An 11,993-nucleotide genomic window follows, 5' to 3' on the forward strand; every position below is an offset into this window, starting at 1 on the left:
ATTAGGTTTTTAAAAACAGATAAAACTAATTTAATTCAGTATTGTTTCTGAAATTCATTTAAAAAAGAACAATGTTTTATCATTTAAAGGCCTGTTTTTTTTTTTTTTTTACAGTCGGCTCTGACTCAGTCGTCTTTCGTTTCTGTGGGGAACACTTATACTGTGACACCTGCTGCTGTTTACCTTCACTAGCTTGTGATTTTTCTCAGCTAATCATGTTAAATGGAGTTTCAGGAGAAAATACCTGTGCCGATATTTACAGAAGTAGACAGAGATGTTTTTCTGCGAGATATTTATCCACAGGTAAGATCATATCATCATCGTCTCCAACGAAAAGGAAAGATTTCGCGTTAGGTTTAAAGGACAGGTTCACAGTTTTTCAAGTGTGTCTTAAAACAACAGTCAGGTGTCCATATGAACATTGAAATAAGTTTTCCTCGCTGCAAACATTCCTCCAGTTCATACTGGCTATTAAAAGTTCCCCTTCAAATGTGCTTTCAGTGTAAGTGATGGAGGCCAAATTCCTCAGTGTGTCCACACAGTCATTTAGTGCAAAAATGAATTTAAAAGTTGATGTGAAGCTTATATGAGGCTTCAGCCCTCTGAGTTAGTCATATCAAGTGGATATCTGCCACATTTACAGTCTTTTTAGCATCGAATTCCCTTTTTGTGTTTCCTCAGTCAGTGTTTCTCTGTTGAGTTGTGTATCATATTGGATCATGGGTACCGTTATTTGCAGCCTTCACCTACAGATTAAATGTAATTATTATTTTCTAGCGAAGACCAGCCGTGCTGAGAGGTGTGTGTCTCGGACCGTGCCTGGAAAAGTGGACAGTAGAGTATCTTGGACAAAAAGGAGGAAACAAGGAGGTGAAAATTCACGTATCCACTGTGCCACAGATGAACTTCCTTCACAAAAACTTTGTGTACAAGTGAGCTCTTCCTCTCTTTGTTTTTCTCTCTCACACACATAAATCAGTCCTCCGTCTCTGCAGATTTCTCATCTGTGTCTCATATTCACAGGACTCTGCCATTCAATGAGTTTGTGAAAAGGGCATCTGAGAAAAAACACTCTGACTTCTTCCTGTGTGAGGTAAATATCATAAAATAAGTATAGTGGCTGTTTCATCATGCTCCAGTTTCCTACAGGCCACTTCCTCTGTGGTGTATCTTAGTTTTGACTCATGTTCCACTGAATCGAATCCAACTTTCTTGTGAAAACCCCAAAATTCTCACAAGTCCAAAAGGGAAATTATATATCACAACAACCTGCGTCAGGTCCATTACTGACTTCATGTTCTGTTCCTACACTGTAACAAACACATTCTTGCACGTTATCACACGATTGAAAGCTTGTTTCAAAGTTTTTTGCAGACTTCTTCACATCTTACCACCACGTTGTTGCTAAACTTTTTTACCCATGCACATTAAAACTGTCTTACGTCCCTATCAACTGTCGTAAATAAACAATTACAGCTGCAACTAACAATTATTTTCATTATCAATTAATCTGTCAGTCATTTTGTGGATTGATCGATTAGTGGTTTGGTCTATAAAATGTTGATCACTGTTTCCCCATCCCCAAGATGCAACTGAACATGTCTTGTGTCCCGAGCAACAGTCCACAGTCTAAAGATGTTCAGTTTACTGTCATAAAGGACTAAAAATAAAGAAAATATTTGTATTTAAGAAGCTGGAACAAGAGAAATTTGGTATTTTTGTTCTCAAAGAATGACTCAGAACCATTAATCCATAATCAAAATAGTTGGCGATTAATTTTCTGATTGACTAATCGATTAATTGTTGTGGCTCTATAACCAATTATTATAGTTCTTAAAGAAAAGATAATAGCAAAAATAAGTACATCCTTAGTGTAATCCATTTATAAAACACTATTCCAAATATGACTTAACTATTGTATGAATTTAAATAATATTATAACATACAGTATATAACATGTGATAACAATATAAACAATTTACCAGCTACAACGATGTACTGAAGTGACTCTTACAATAATATTTTTTGCAGGATGTTTTATTGTTTTAATAAGACGAACCTGTGTGTTCTGTTTCAGGATGAGAGTTATTATCTCCGATCGCTGGGCGAAGACGTCCGAAAGGTATTGAAAAGATGAAACATTACCATGTATACTTTTCACATCCTCAAACAACTAAAATACAGATTTTTTTATTGCATATTTCTAAATGTATATAGCAGAAATGTTTTCAGTCTGTCTGTTACCACTAGGAGCTGTTTAGTAGGAACAAAGCTGCTGAGATCAACTTTTAGAAAGGAAATGTGAGAAATCCTGAGCTAAGAGAAAGGGTAGTGTTTACCCCGTTGCTACGGATAACATCATGTTTCATGAATGAACTTAGTCACTATCTCCACAGTGATCTAATATTAAAGTTCCCCTCCAGTCAAAAATGTGTTTTTCCTTCTTGCTCCTTTAATTGCATGTTTGAACTTCGCTGTGCAGAATGACGTAGGTGCAGAGTTTGTTTTCACATTCTTCTGCTGAAAGTGGAAAGTTTCTCTGTTCTCACCTTAAATCTGAGTTTAAGGCGAGTACCTGCAAGCGTGATTTGTGACATCACAACTAGTTTGGAGCCGGTCCTGGTCTGGTATTCACCTTCACAAGGAGACATCTTGTGTCCAGCGGTTAAACTTTTGAAATAAACAATATGATTTTTGACAAGGTAACTTTTATGTTTTTGGAAAAAAACATGTCAGACACAATTTATTATTCCAAGCAGAGGATTTTTATAAGTCCTAAAACGTGTCTGGAGGGGATCTTTAAAGGAAAATATTCATCAGTACACATGGTGCGGCAGACTGGCTGAATTTGTAGACTTAAACTGTCAAAGAAAAGAAAATGGATGGGGCCTGAAGAATGTAATTTTAGTTTGATGAATAATTCTGACAGACGGTGGTTGTAATCTAAAACTGCATTTTTCCAGCGTTCAAGTAGTGGAGAGTTTGTGTTAACCCTCATCTCTCATGTTATTGTGTTTTAGCTACACTGATTGAATCCTTATGAACTCATGCAACATGAAATGCTTTGTGAATTCGTCTCAGACCAAAAACTGAAGGAGTCCTGAAGTTAGGACTAACACGTTCCTTATGTTTAGGAGTTTCTTCTAACTTGGCCAGTTCAGAGCTACCTTTAGCCTGAGGATGTTTGTGAATGCAGCCCAGAAATATAAATGTGAAAGTGACACAGGTACGTTTCTCTCTTGCAGGAACCTGCTGATCTGAGTAAACAGTTCCCAGACTTGGCGGAGGATTTTCATACCCCGCACTTCTTTGACCCCGATCAGTTTTTCTCCAGTGTCTTCCGCATCAGCTCCTGTGGTCTGCAGCTGTGGACGCATTACGATGTGAGTGTTGTATTATGTGGTGGAGGAGCTGCACGGTGGCCCACAGGTTTGAAAAAAATAGGTCGGCAGTAAGATTTCAGCAGCAAGCAGAGTCTGATGCTTCATACAGAGCAGAAAGTCAGTGCGGGGATGTATGTATATTAACGTTTATACATCTTGTGTGCTTGGAGGATTTAAATCATTGACTACAGAGACTCACGGCTCAGGTTTACTTTATTCTGGGTCATTGTGTCTGAGTTTTTAGAACTGTTCTTCTTCAGGAAATAACATTTTTTGCAATTTAGTTTCTAGGAGTCTCGCCTCAATAAGCTCTCTCGCTTCTTGTCTTTGGGTGTTCATTTCTTCAGGTGATGGATAACCTGCTGGCTCAGGTGACAGGGATGAAGAGAGTGGTTCTTTACAGCCCGCAGGATGCACTGCACCTTTATCTGTCAGGCAAGTAGCTTTGGGATGATGTCTGTGGGTTTGAATGTTTATATCAGCCTGGTGCACATTCATACTCAGCTCTGACATTGATGCCATTTGTTGGGATGAACGAGATGGTATGATATTATAATGTAATTTTTAATGATAATTGAACCCATCAGGTGATAAATCAGAGGTCCTGGACATCGACTCCCCAGACTTGAAACTGTTTCCTGAGTTTGTGAAGGCAAAGAGATACGAGTGTGTGCTGGAGCCTGGAGATCTACTTTTTATCCCTGGTAAGGCCGACTGTTCACATTAATCAATTCCTCCAGAAAATGGTATCATAATATCATTTGTTTTCATGAAAAAGTCAGGAAAACAAGTCTGGAGAAAGCTTAAAGGGGATATAACATGCTTTTTGTGATTTTCTGTCATTTACATAGTGTTATAATGTCGGATATCTACGTTAAAGATGCTCAAAGTTCCAAAACTTGAGGTGAAGTATGTAAAAATGCTGTCTGCGTGTAAAAGCCAGGGCTTCAGCCTGGTCTGAATGCTTTGTTTGTAGAGTGTCCTCTACTTCCTCCTCATGATGACACCAGATTATGCAAACATGCCCACAAACAGCCGTCTGTTCTGTAGCTTTGTTGCTAACGTTGTTCCACGAGTTGTTCACGTTGTCCACTTGCATATTTCAGATCAGATTCAGGCTCATGTATGGCTGTATTTGAGAAGTTTTTTGAGTAAAAAACAGGAAAAAGAAGTGATATCCTCCTACTATTGTTTATTTACATAGTCTCTGGAACCGGGGGAAGCTTCCTGAAACTGGCCAATCAGAACAGAGTGGAGTCTTAAAGGGACAGGAACTAAAACAGCCTGTTTCAGACAGAGGCTGAACTGAGGGGCCGCATAAAGAGCCAGTATAAGATAAATAGGGAGTTTTTAAAACGGTAAATCATGCAAAGATATTCCAGTAATATAAATTTAGACCTGGAAATGTGCATGTTATGTCCTCTTTGATCTTAACACTGATGAGACACATCACACAGTTAGTAGTTGCTGCTGTAATATATTAACAAAGAATTTAAGTAATCAGTTCCTCATCATATGAAAGACGTTTCGTAATCCAGTGTCACTGTTTCTGCAGCTCTGTGGTTCCATAACACCCTGGCGCTGCAGTTTGGTGTGGGTGTTAACGTGTTCTGGCGCCATCTACCTGCAGACAGCTACGATAAAAAGGACCCGTACGGTAATAAGGACCCCGTGGCTGCAACTCGAGCCCTTCAGGCACTGGAGAGAGCGCTGCACACTCTGGATGAACTTCCACCTGATTATAGGGACTTCTACGGTCGCCGTATGATTCAACGTATCCAAAAGCGGACGTACTGTGACAGTCTGTTAAACACAAATATACAGGAGGACTTGAACAGCATATTACCCAGCAGTCCTTCCTCCAAACCTGGATGAGAGTCCAGAGAACTGTGATGTAAATCATAAAACACCTCTAATGCATTTGGGTTTTACTTTGTTTTGTTCATTTTGACTTCCTGCTGAAAAAGTCTTTATTATACTTGTTAATACATTTCATAAAGATTCAAATAACAGCAAAGCTTTTTGTCTTTTCTCTTAAAAATCATAAACATGTGATGTTGATATTTTGAGAGTCACCTACAGCGTTCCTTCTTCTGAGCTTCTTTTACAATAGTGTTTAGAAAAAGACATTTCTGCACATCATTACTTTCACATGTTTATCTTGAAATATTCTTCAAGATATTATTCTTCATCTATTGTTTCTAATTTTGGCAACACACACAGTGAGGTGCAGACTGCAGAGAGAATCAACACAAGTCCAGCAAAATAACATTTGACTTCCTCCTATTTAGCATTTATAAGTAGTATATAAACATTTAATAAATCACTTATAACACACTATAATGTAAATGTAAGCATATATAATGATATGTTGAAGTGTTTATTTATGTACAGTATTTGTCAGCAATTATAACCTCTGCTCTGAAGACAGATTTTATATTATTACCACTGTGTTTAACTATATTGTCATTCATTAACTGTATACAGCAGCCTCCACTGCGCCCAAGGGAGTTATAGTTGTTGCTCTTATATTTGCTTATAACTACAATACAGTGTGTTTAAAACCATTTATTAACTGTTTATATACTGCTTATAAAAGCTAAAATAGGGGGACTTTAAGTAAACCGTCTTAAAGTTACTGTCACTCCATTACAGCATAATTTAATCCCCAAACCTGTGTGTCTGTCTCACCTTCAACCACGATGGTGTCGTCATATAATCCATCAGTCATGTGACTTTACAAGAGGAATACTATATATATCATAATATATACTAGGTACAGAAGACAACATGCCAATCATAAATAATCGTTGAATAAATGATAAATAACAGTGTTGCATGATAAATAAAAGTACTATTAATATTCACATTATATGTATTTTTAATATATATACTTATTTTATTTACTCATTATTGTTTTATGTTGACAAGAAAAATATACATGACCATAATTACAACGTTACAACTTTATAGAATGTTTTGTCTAAAATACATTTCATGTTTTTCGTTGTTGTCTTTTATTGTTTAGTACTCACAGGTTTAATTTCCTCATTAATCTCCTTTACTTTTCCTTTTTTCTGTGGGCACCATTGTATTTTGTTTAAAGGCTTTAATGTAAAAATGCATTGATTATTCATATGATAACAGTATTATTAACATGTTAACATGTCAAACAGCTGTCTATGCTTCACTAATTTTCAGAACTACACATCTCTGGCTCAACACGAGTTTATTTTGCCTGATTAGGCTCCTCATTCAAACACAGTGTTTGACACTTCTGACCTTCCATTTGTTTTGTTGCATCTGTTTAAGTGGGAGAAAATTCACCTTTAACGTTTAATGACCTCGTCGCTCCATCCAACTTCAACATGTGCAGAGATGTAATCAGCCAGAGGAACTGAAAACACCTGTTTGGGTTTTTAACACTTATGGAAAACATGAACTAATGTCTAAGTCAATCAACAATCTGTTTTCATAGTTTTCTCAAAAAAATTACCATTTTTTGAGAACAAATGTAAATCAGTGAACTCCTCCAAAATCTTTTAACCCTCTCAGAGATAAAGTGCTCCAAAGAAACAACTTATCTTTCAAGATTTGAAGACTCCATTAACATACTGGTGGATTTAGAACATTTATATTTTTCTTGAAAACTATTTTTATCCACCAAGAGTAAATAATTTATCCTCTAAGATAAACAGTTTTAATGATTATATATACTGTAGGATTTATGGTGATTTACATTTGACTTCACATGAAACTGGAAACAACCACAGATATTGACAAAATAATCTCGACTCAAGGTCCACTCACTAGCTTGTCCCAGAGCTTTCAACCATATCACACGGCCTTCATCAGCAGATGGAGTTTGCTCAGTTGTCAACTTTTAAGCAAACATAGACAAGGATCTGTGTAAGTGCTGAGAATCCCTGACGGTTTGAACATCTACAGTTCCATACATCTGTGGATGAGGACTGTGTAACATGGTCAAAAGCTCCAGAACAAGCAACAAGCCTGATGAAGTAAAGACGGCTGAGAACATTTGTGGAATAAAGCTTGGTATGTGGAGTATAAACCTTACAATAAGTTACAGGTTTATGAGTCCAGGACTAAAACGCACACATGCAGATACAATATGGTTTGAAATTTTATTGCACAAAGATTACAGTTCTTTATGTTTCCTTACAAACATTTTAAAGCTTTGTAAACAGTGAAGCAGCATCTCCCCAGTGTGTTCAGTGTCTCCTGCTTTCACCGCTTTGAGTCCCTGTTGTCACATTTCTTAAGTCTCAGCAATTAAGTGTGTGCACAAAAGCAAACCAGTGATACGAAGCAGGAAAAAGCTCGAAAATATTATTGTATCTTAGTGGAAGGAAGGTTACACGCTGTGGGTCAAGCTGTTGTTGGGCATCAGCTGTTCAACATTCAATTACCTGCATCAGGCTGCTAGCTACATAAATATAAAGGAACTACAATAGAGTTGCAAAGTGGGAGCCCTGCTTCAGGAAGTAAAAGCCTCATTCATTTTTTTCCATAGACAACATTACGTGACTCACAGTTAGCACAACTGCATCAGAAATTATCTGCTTCTTTGATAAAAAGTTAAAGGTACAAGACAGAAATTTCAGGGTAAAAGTTAACTACGACTCCCAAGGTGCATTTCAGCAAGAGACCAGCCAATCACTGATCTTAAAATTCAGTCAGGTGCACCACTAACAGAAGACAGAATAATTAATTTCTGGGTCACTTCTGGGTGAAAACAACAGCTATGTCTATTGTTTACAACCTCACAGCTACGGCAGTCGAGGCTCATGGGTATTGTAGTCTTAGGCTCAAAATCATAGACAAAACGTTGTTGCTTGTAAACTGAGTTAAAATAACTGAAACCGGTGGTCATACTATAATCCCATAGGATCGTTACATTATATCCGGGAGAGTCCTGTGTTTCTATGTTCAGTAATATTGAGGATATCGCTTAAAGAAAAATGTTGAAATGGGAATATAGAGAGGGGAAGCTCCCACTTAGCAACTGTATTGAAAGCTGGTGATTTGTTGACTGTGATGGTTATACTGTGTTGGGGGGGTGCTCCCTAAAAACACATCTGCACATTTGTAAGTCTTTAAAAATAGTTTGGCTTTGGATGCAAATGAGGAAAAGGTCAGACGAGGAAAAAAAAATACACATAAATGTTCTCTTTCATTCACAAACACACACAAAGCACTCATGCCCTCTGAAGGTAACAGTCTTGGGCCATATGGTGGACGTTGGTACTGATCACTGCACCGTGTTCTGTCTTTTCTTGAATGTCTCTGCTCTCCGTGTGAGCAAGGCAAGTAAAATATCTTGAATCTTGACGAGAGGCAGCAGAAAGAGGGCAGTGCAACGTTTTGTCTCTCGCTAAAACTTAACAGAGAAGTCTTTTTTTTTTTTTTTGTCTTGGTGCCGTGCAGTCCCAGGACTTTCCATGTGGCCCTTCTCCTTCAGCCATGAGTGCTGCTAAACTTCAGAGTTTCAACCAAAGTCTTGAAGTACACAAGCATCCGCTTCCCTTCGTTTTCATGAACTTCATGTGTGCACAAAGCAAAGCGGCATTCTCATCATCAGACAGAAAATAGACAAAGAAATGGCACATTGCTTGTTTGTGTTCTCTATTCTGTGGATATGATAACTAAGTTTCTTGATATTTTTTTTTCTCCTTTTTTTTTTTTCTCTTAAGGTTGCTCTCAAGCAGATGTTCTCTTTTCCAAGTGATCAGCCAGTCTTGGATACAGAGGAGGTGTATTTTGCTACGGAGTCTGTGCCATGCCGCGACTCGACTTCATCTTCTCCAGTCGTTTAGAGAGGTGGCTGTTGTTTGACTCGAGTTCATCGATCTTGTCCAGTGCTGACCGCAACTGTTGGGTCAAGTGGGGAGAAGAAGAAGAAGAAGAAGAGAAGAGATATTGCAAATTAATCAGCCTGTTAAATATGCTTTCTGCGAATCTTTGCAGCATAAAAAAAAACAACACTACACCTCTCTCTGTAGTTTCCGTTTCTCTGCTTTTAGCTCGTCCTCCACTTTCTCTGAGTTCTCTGCTGCAGACTTGTAGCGCGTCACCTGACCTTCAAGTCTGGTCACCTGGAAACCAAAGAAATTGACTTCTTAACTGAGAATATTTTCATGTTTTCAAGTGTGCTATGAATTTATAGTCTTATCTCAACTTACATTTTGTTCTAAAGCAGTCACTTCTTGCTCTGCCTTCACTAGTTTGAACTTCATCTCACTTATTTGTCTGTTGGAATCTCCTGAAAAAAAAGAGCAAAAGCAAAATTAATCTTGGGTTGTCTTAAAACAACAGTCAGGAGCCCAAATAAACATTGAAACATGTTTTTCTTGCAGTAATCATTCCCCCTGTTCATACTGACCATTAGAGGATCCTTCATAATACACTTACAATGGAAGTGATGGGAGACAAAATCCACAGTCCTCCTACTGTGCAAAAATGTATTTAAAAGTTTATCTGAAGCTAATATGAAGCTTCAGCGTCCAAATGAGTCAAATCAAGTAGATATCTTTCAACGTTACAGTCTTTTTAGTGCCAAAGTTCCTGTTTTTCTTACTATATTCCACCACAGCTCAACAGAGAAACACAAAGAGGGAATTTGATGCTAAAAAGACTGTAAATGTGTCAGATATCCACTTGATATGACTAACTCAGACTGCTGAAGCCTCATATAAGCTTCACATCAACTTTTAAGTGACTGTGTGGAAACACTGTGTATTTTGGCCTCCATCACTTACATTGAAAGCACATTTGAAGGATCTTTTAATAGCCAGTATGAACAGGAAGAATGATTACAGCGAGGAAAACCTCTTTCCTGACTGTTGTTTTAAGACACACTTGAAAAATTGTGAACCTATTTTTAAAGTAGCAAATTTCCACAGGACTGCTTCTGTGCATACAGTACAAACTTACTCTGCACTTCTATTATGTTGGCATCGTTGCCGTTTTCAACGATTTCACCGTCTGGGTTCGAACCGCTCTCTGTGCCGTTTCTCTGCGTCTTCTGTTCCAGCTGAGACTTTAGCTTCTTTACCTGTAACACATCAGCTGATGAGTAACACACTCAGCTATGACATCCACTGCACCGCTCAGTCTCCATGAGGAACACGTGCAAGCTCACATTCACCAGGACACAGCTGAGAATGTTTTTGTGCATGTTATGATGATGGGCAAATCTAAAAACAGCAGAAAAGCTCCATGAGGGTTAGTTAATGTGCAATCAGAACTAGTTCATATGATGTGTTGTCACAACAGTGTCCAGAGTTGTTCCAAACAGCAACGAAGGCGGAGTGAAAAGTCTGCCGTCATAGAGAGCGGGAGACATGGATAATGGTGATAACTAGTTTGATCTAATGTTTGTATAAAAATACTGATAAATGCACCTTTAAGAACAGATCACTAATATATTGGTTCAATTAAAAAAAAAAAGTAAAAAGCGGAGCACTGTAGTTTTTAGCTAGTGTTACATTTGTTGGGGATTATTTTCAGCTGTAGATTAATACATGTTTGATGCTCTAGTGAGTATTTACAGCAGCAGGACTGACTATAAGTGGGATTGACTCAAAGTAAACTAGTGTATGAGTTCAAAAGATCTCTCTTTTGATACACCACTTTGCTTCTTAATTTAAATTTTCACTGTAGGACTACGTTTCAACTGGGAATAAACAACAGACGAACCACAGACTCACCTGTTCTATCATTTTTTCACGCTCATCCACCAATTTCCTGAGGCGAATCTCTGAAAGACAAAGCACACGTTTGAGGAAAAAAACAACAATTCATATCTAAGTCTTGGTCACATATCATTTATGCGTCATGCACCACAATGCCATAATACAATACAGATTTTAACAACAATAATCAAAACTGTTACTGTTGGTCTTTAAAAAGAAAAAATAAGTTAACATACCAGGGGTGTGAGGAGCCAGGGAGATGGTGGGAGGGGGCTGGGTCAGGGTGGGAGGTTGATGCATGCAACAGAGCAGGCATCCATGAGGGAGTGATGGAGTGGAGTGTGAGGGGGAAAGTTAGCATGCAAAAACTGTGGATCAGAGGGTCAATGCAAGGGCACACAGCACGTAGGGACTACGTTCACACTATGTGACCAAATAAGGAGGTAAATGTGCTGAATGAAAAAAAGAGGTGAACCATGAGTGGAGTTTGATCTGGATTAGGGCTGATTGCTGATTAAGCTGTCATTTGGCCTATAAAATGTTAGAAAATGATGAAAAATGTTGATTATTGATTCCTACAGGCCAAGGTGACATCTGCAAATGTCTTCTTTTGTCCCGACAAACAGTCCACAACCCAAAAATATTCAATTTATTATCATAGATGACCAAAGAAAGAAAATATTCATGTTTGAGAAACTGGAATCAGAACATTAGGGCACTTTTTCTTAAAAAGGATGTATCACATGCATTTCCAGGTCTACATTTTTATCCTGGGGCTCTACTGGAATATCTTTGCATGATTTACAGTTTAAAACTCATATCATATACTGGCCCTTTATGCAGCCCCTAAGTTCAGCCTCTGTCTGAAACAGGCAGTTTAAGCTCCTGTCTCTTT

General features: G+C 38.0%; 2 protein-coding genes across 4 annotated transcripts in view; one reads left to right on the forward strand and one right to left on the reverse strand.

Moving 5' to 3' along the window:
* Positions 1–140: 140 nt before the first annotated feature.
* On the forward strand, positions 141–5,395 carry tyw5 (tRNA-yW synthesizing protein 5). The gene is made up of 8 exons (XM_044365843.1): positions 141–303; positions 778–932; positions 1,024–1,093; positions 2,078–2,122; positions 3,246–3,383; positions 3,731–3,818; positions 3,971–4,087; positions 4,939–5,395. Exons 1-8 carry the CDS (start codon positions 223–225, stop codon positions 5,256–5,258), a joined length of 1,014 nt encoding a protein of 337 aa, XP_044221778.1. The 5' UTR covers positions 141–222; the 3' UTR covers positions 5,259–5,395.
* Positions 5,396–7,514: 2,119 nt separating this feature from the next.
* The window catches only part of lrrfip1a (leucine rich repeat (in FLII) interacting protein 1a), a 54,927-nt gene continuing 50,448 nt past the window's right edge, over positions 7,515–11,993 (reverse strand). For all 3 annotated transcript variants that reach the window (XM_044364832.1, XM_044364831.1, XM_044364830.1), the window contains 5 exons: positions 11,114–11,163; positions 10,338–10,458; positions 9,587–9,666; positions 9,395–9,499; positions 7,515–9,275 (listed from right to left, as the gene is read on the reverse strand). In XM_044364832.1, the coding sequence (XP_044220767.1) occupies positions 9,168–9,275; positions 9,395–9,499; positions 9,587–9,666; positions 10,338–10,458; positions 11,114–11,163 (464 nt within the window). In that variant the 3' untranslated portion in view covers positions 7,515–9,167. The remainder of the gene's footprint in view (positions 9,276–9,394; positions 9,500–9,586; positions 9,667–10,337; positions 10,459–11,113; positions 11,164–11,993) is intronic.

This window comes from Thunnus albacares, chromosome 11, assembly GCF_914725855.1.
Source record: "Thunnus albacares chromosome 11, fThuAlb1.1, whole genome shotgun sequence".
Classification (NCBI taxonomy): domain Eukaryota; kingdom Metazoa; phylum Chordata; class Actinopteri; order Scombriformes; family Scombridae; genus Thunnus; species Thunnus albacares.

What these genes read in the sequence shown, in the direction of transcription:
- tyw5 (XM_044365843.1), top strand. Translation starts at nt 223, where the DNA reads ATGGAGTTTCAGGAGAAAATACCTGTGCCGATATTTACAGAAGTAGAC. An exon ending in TGCGAGATATTTATCCACAG is followed by an intron (nt 304 to 777) that starts GTAAGATCATAT and finishes ATTATTTTCTAG; the next exon opens with CGAAGACCAGCCGTGCTGAG. An exon ending in ACTGCACCTTTATCTGTCAG is followed by an intron (nt 3,819 to 3,970) that starts GCAAGTAGCTTT and finishes TGAACCCATCAG; the next exon opens with GTGATAAATCAGAGGTCCTG.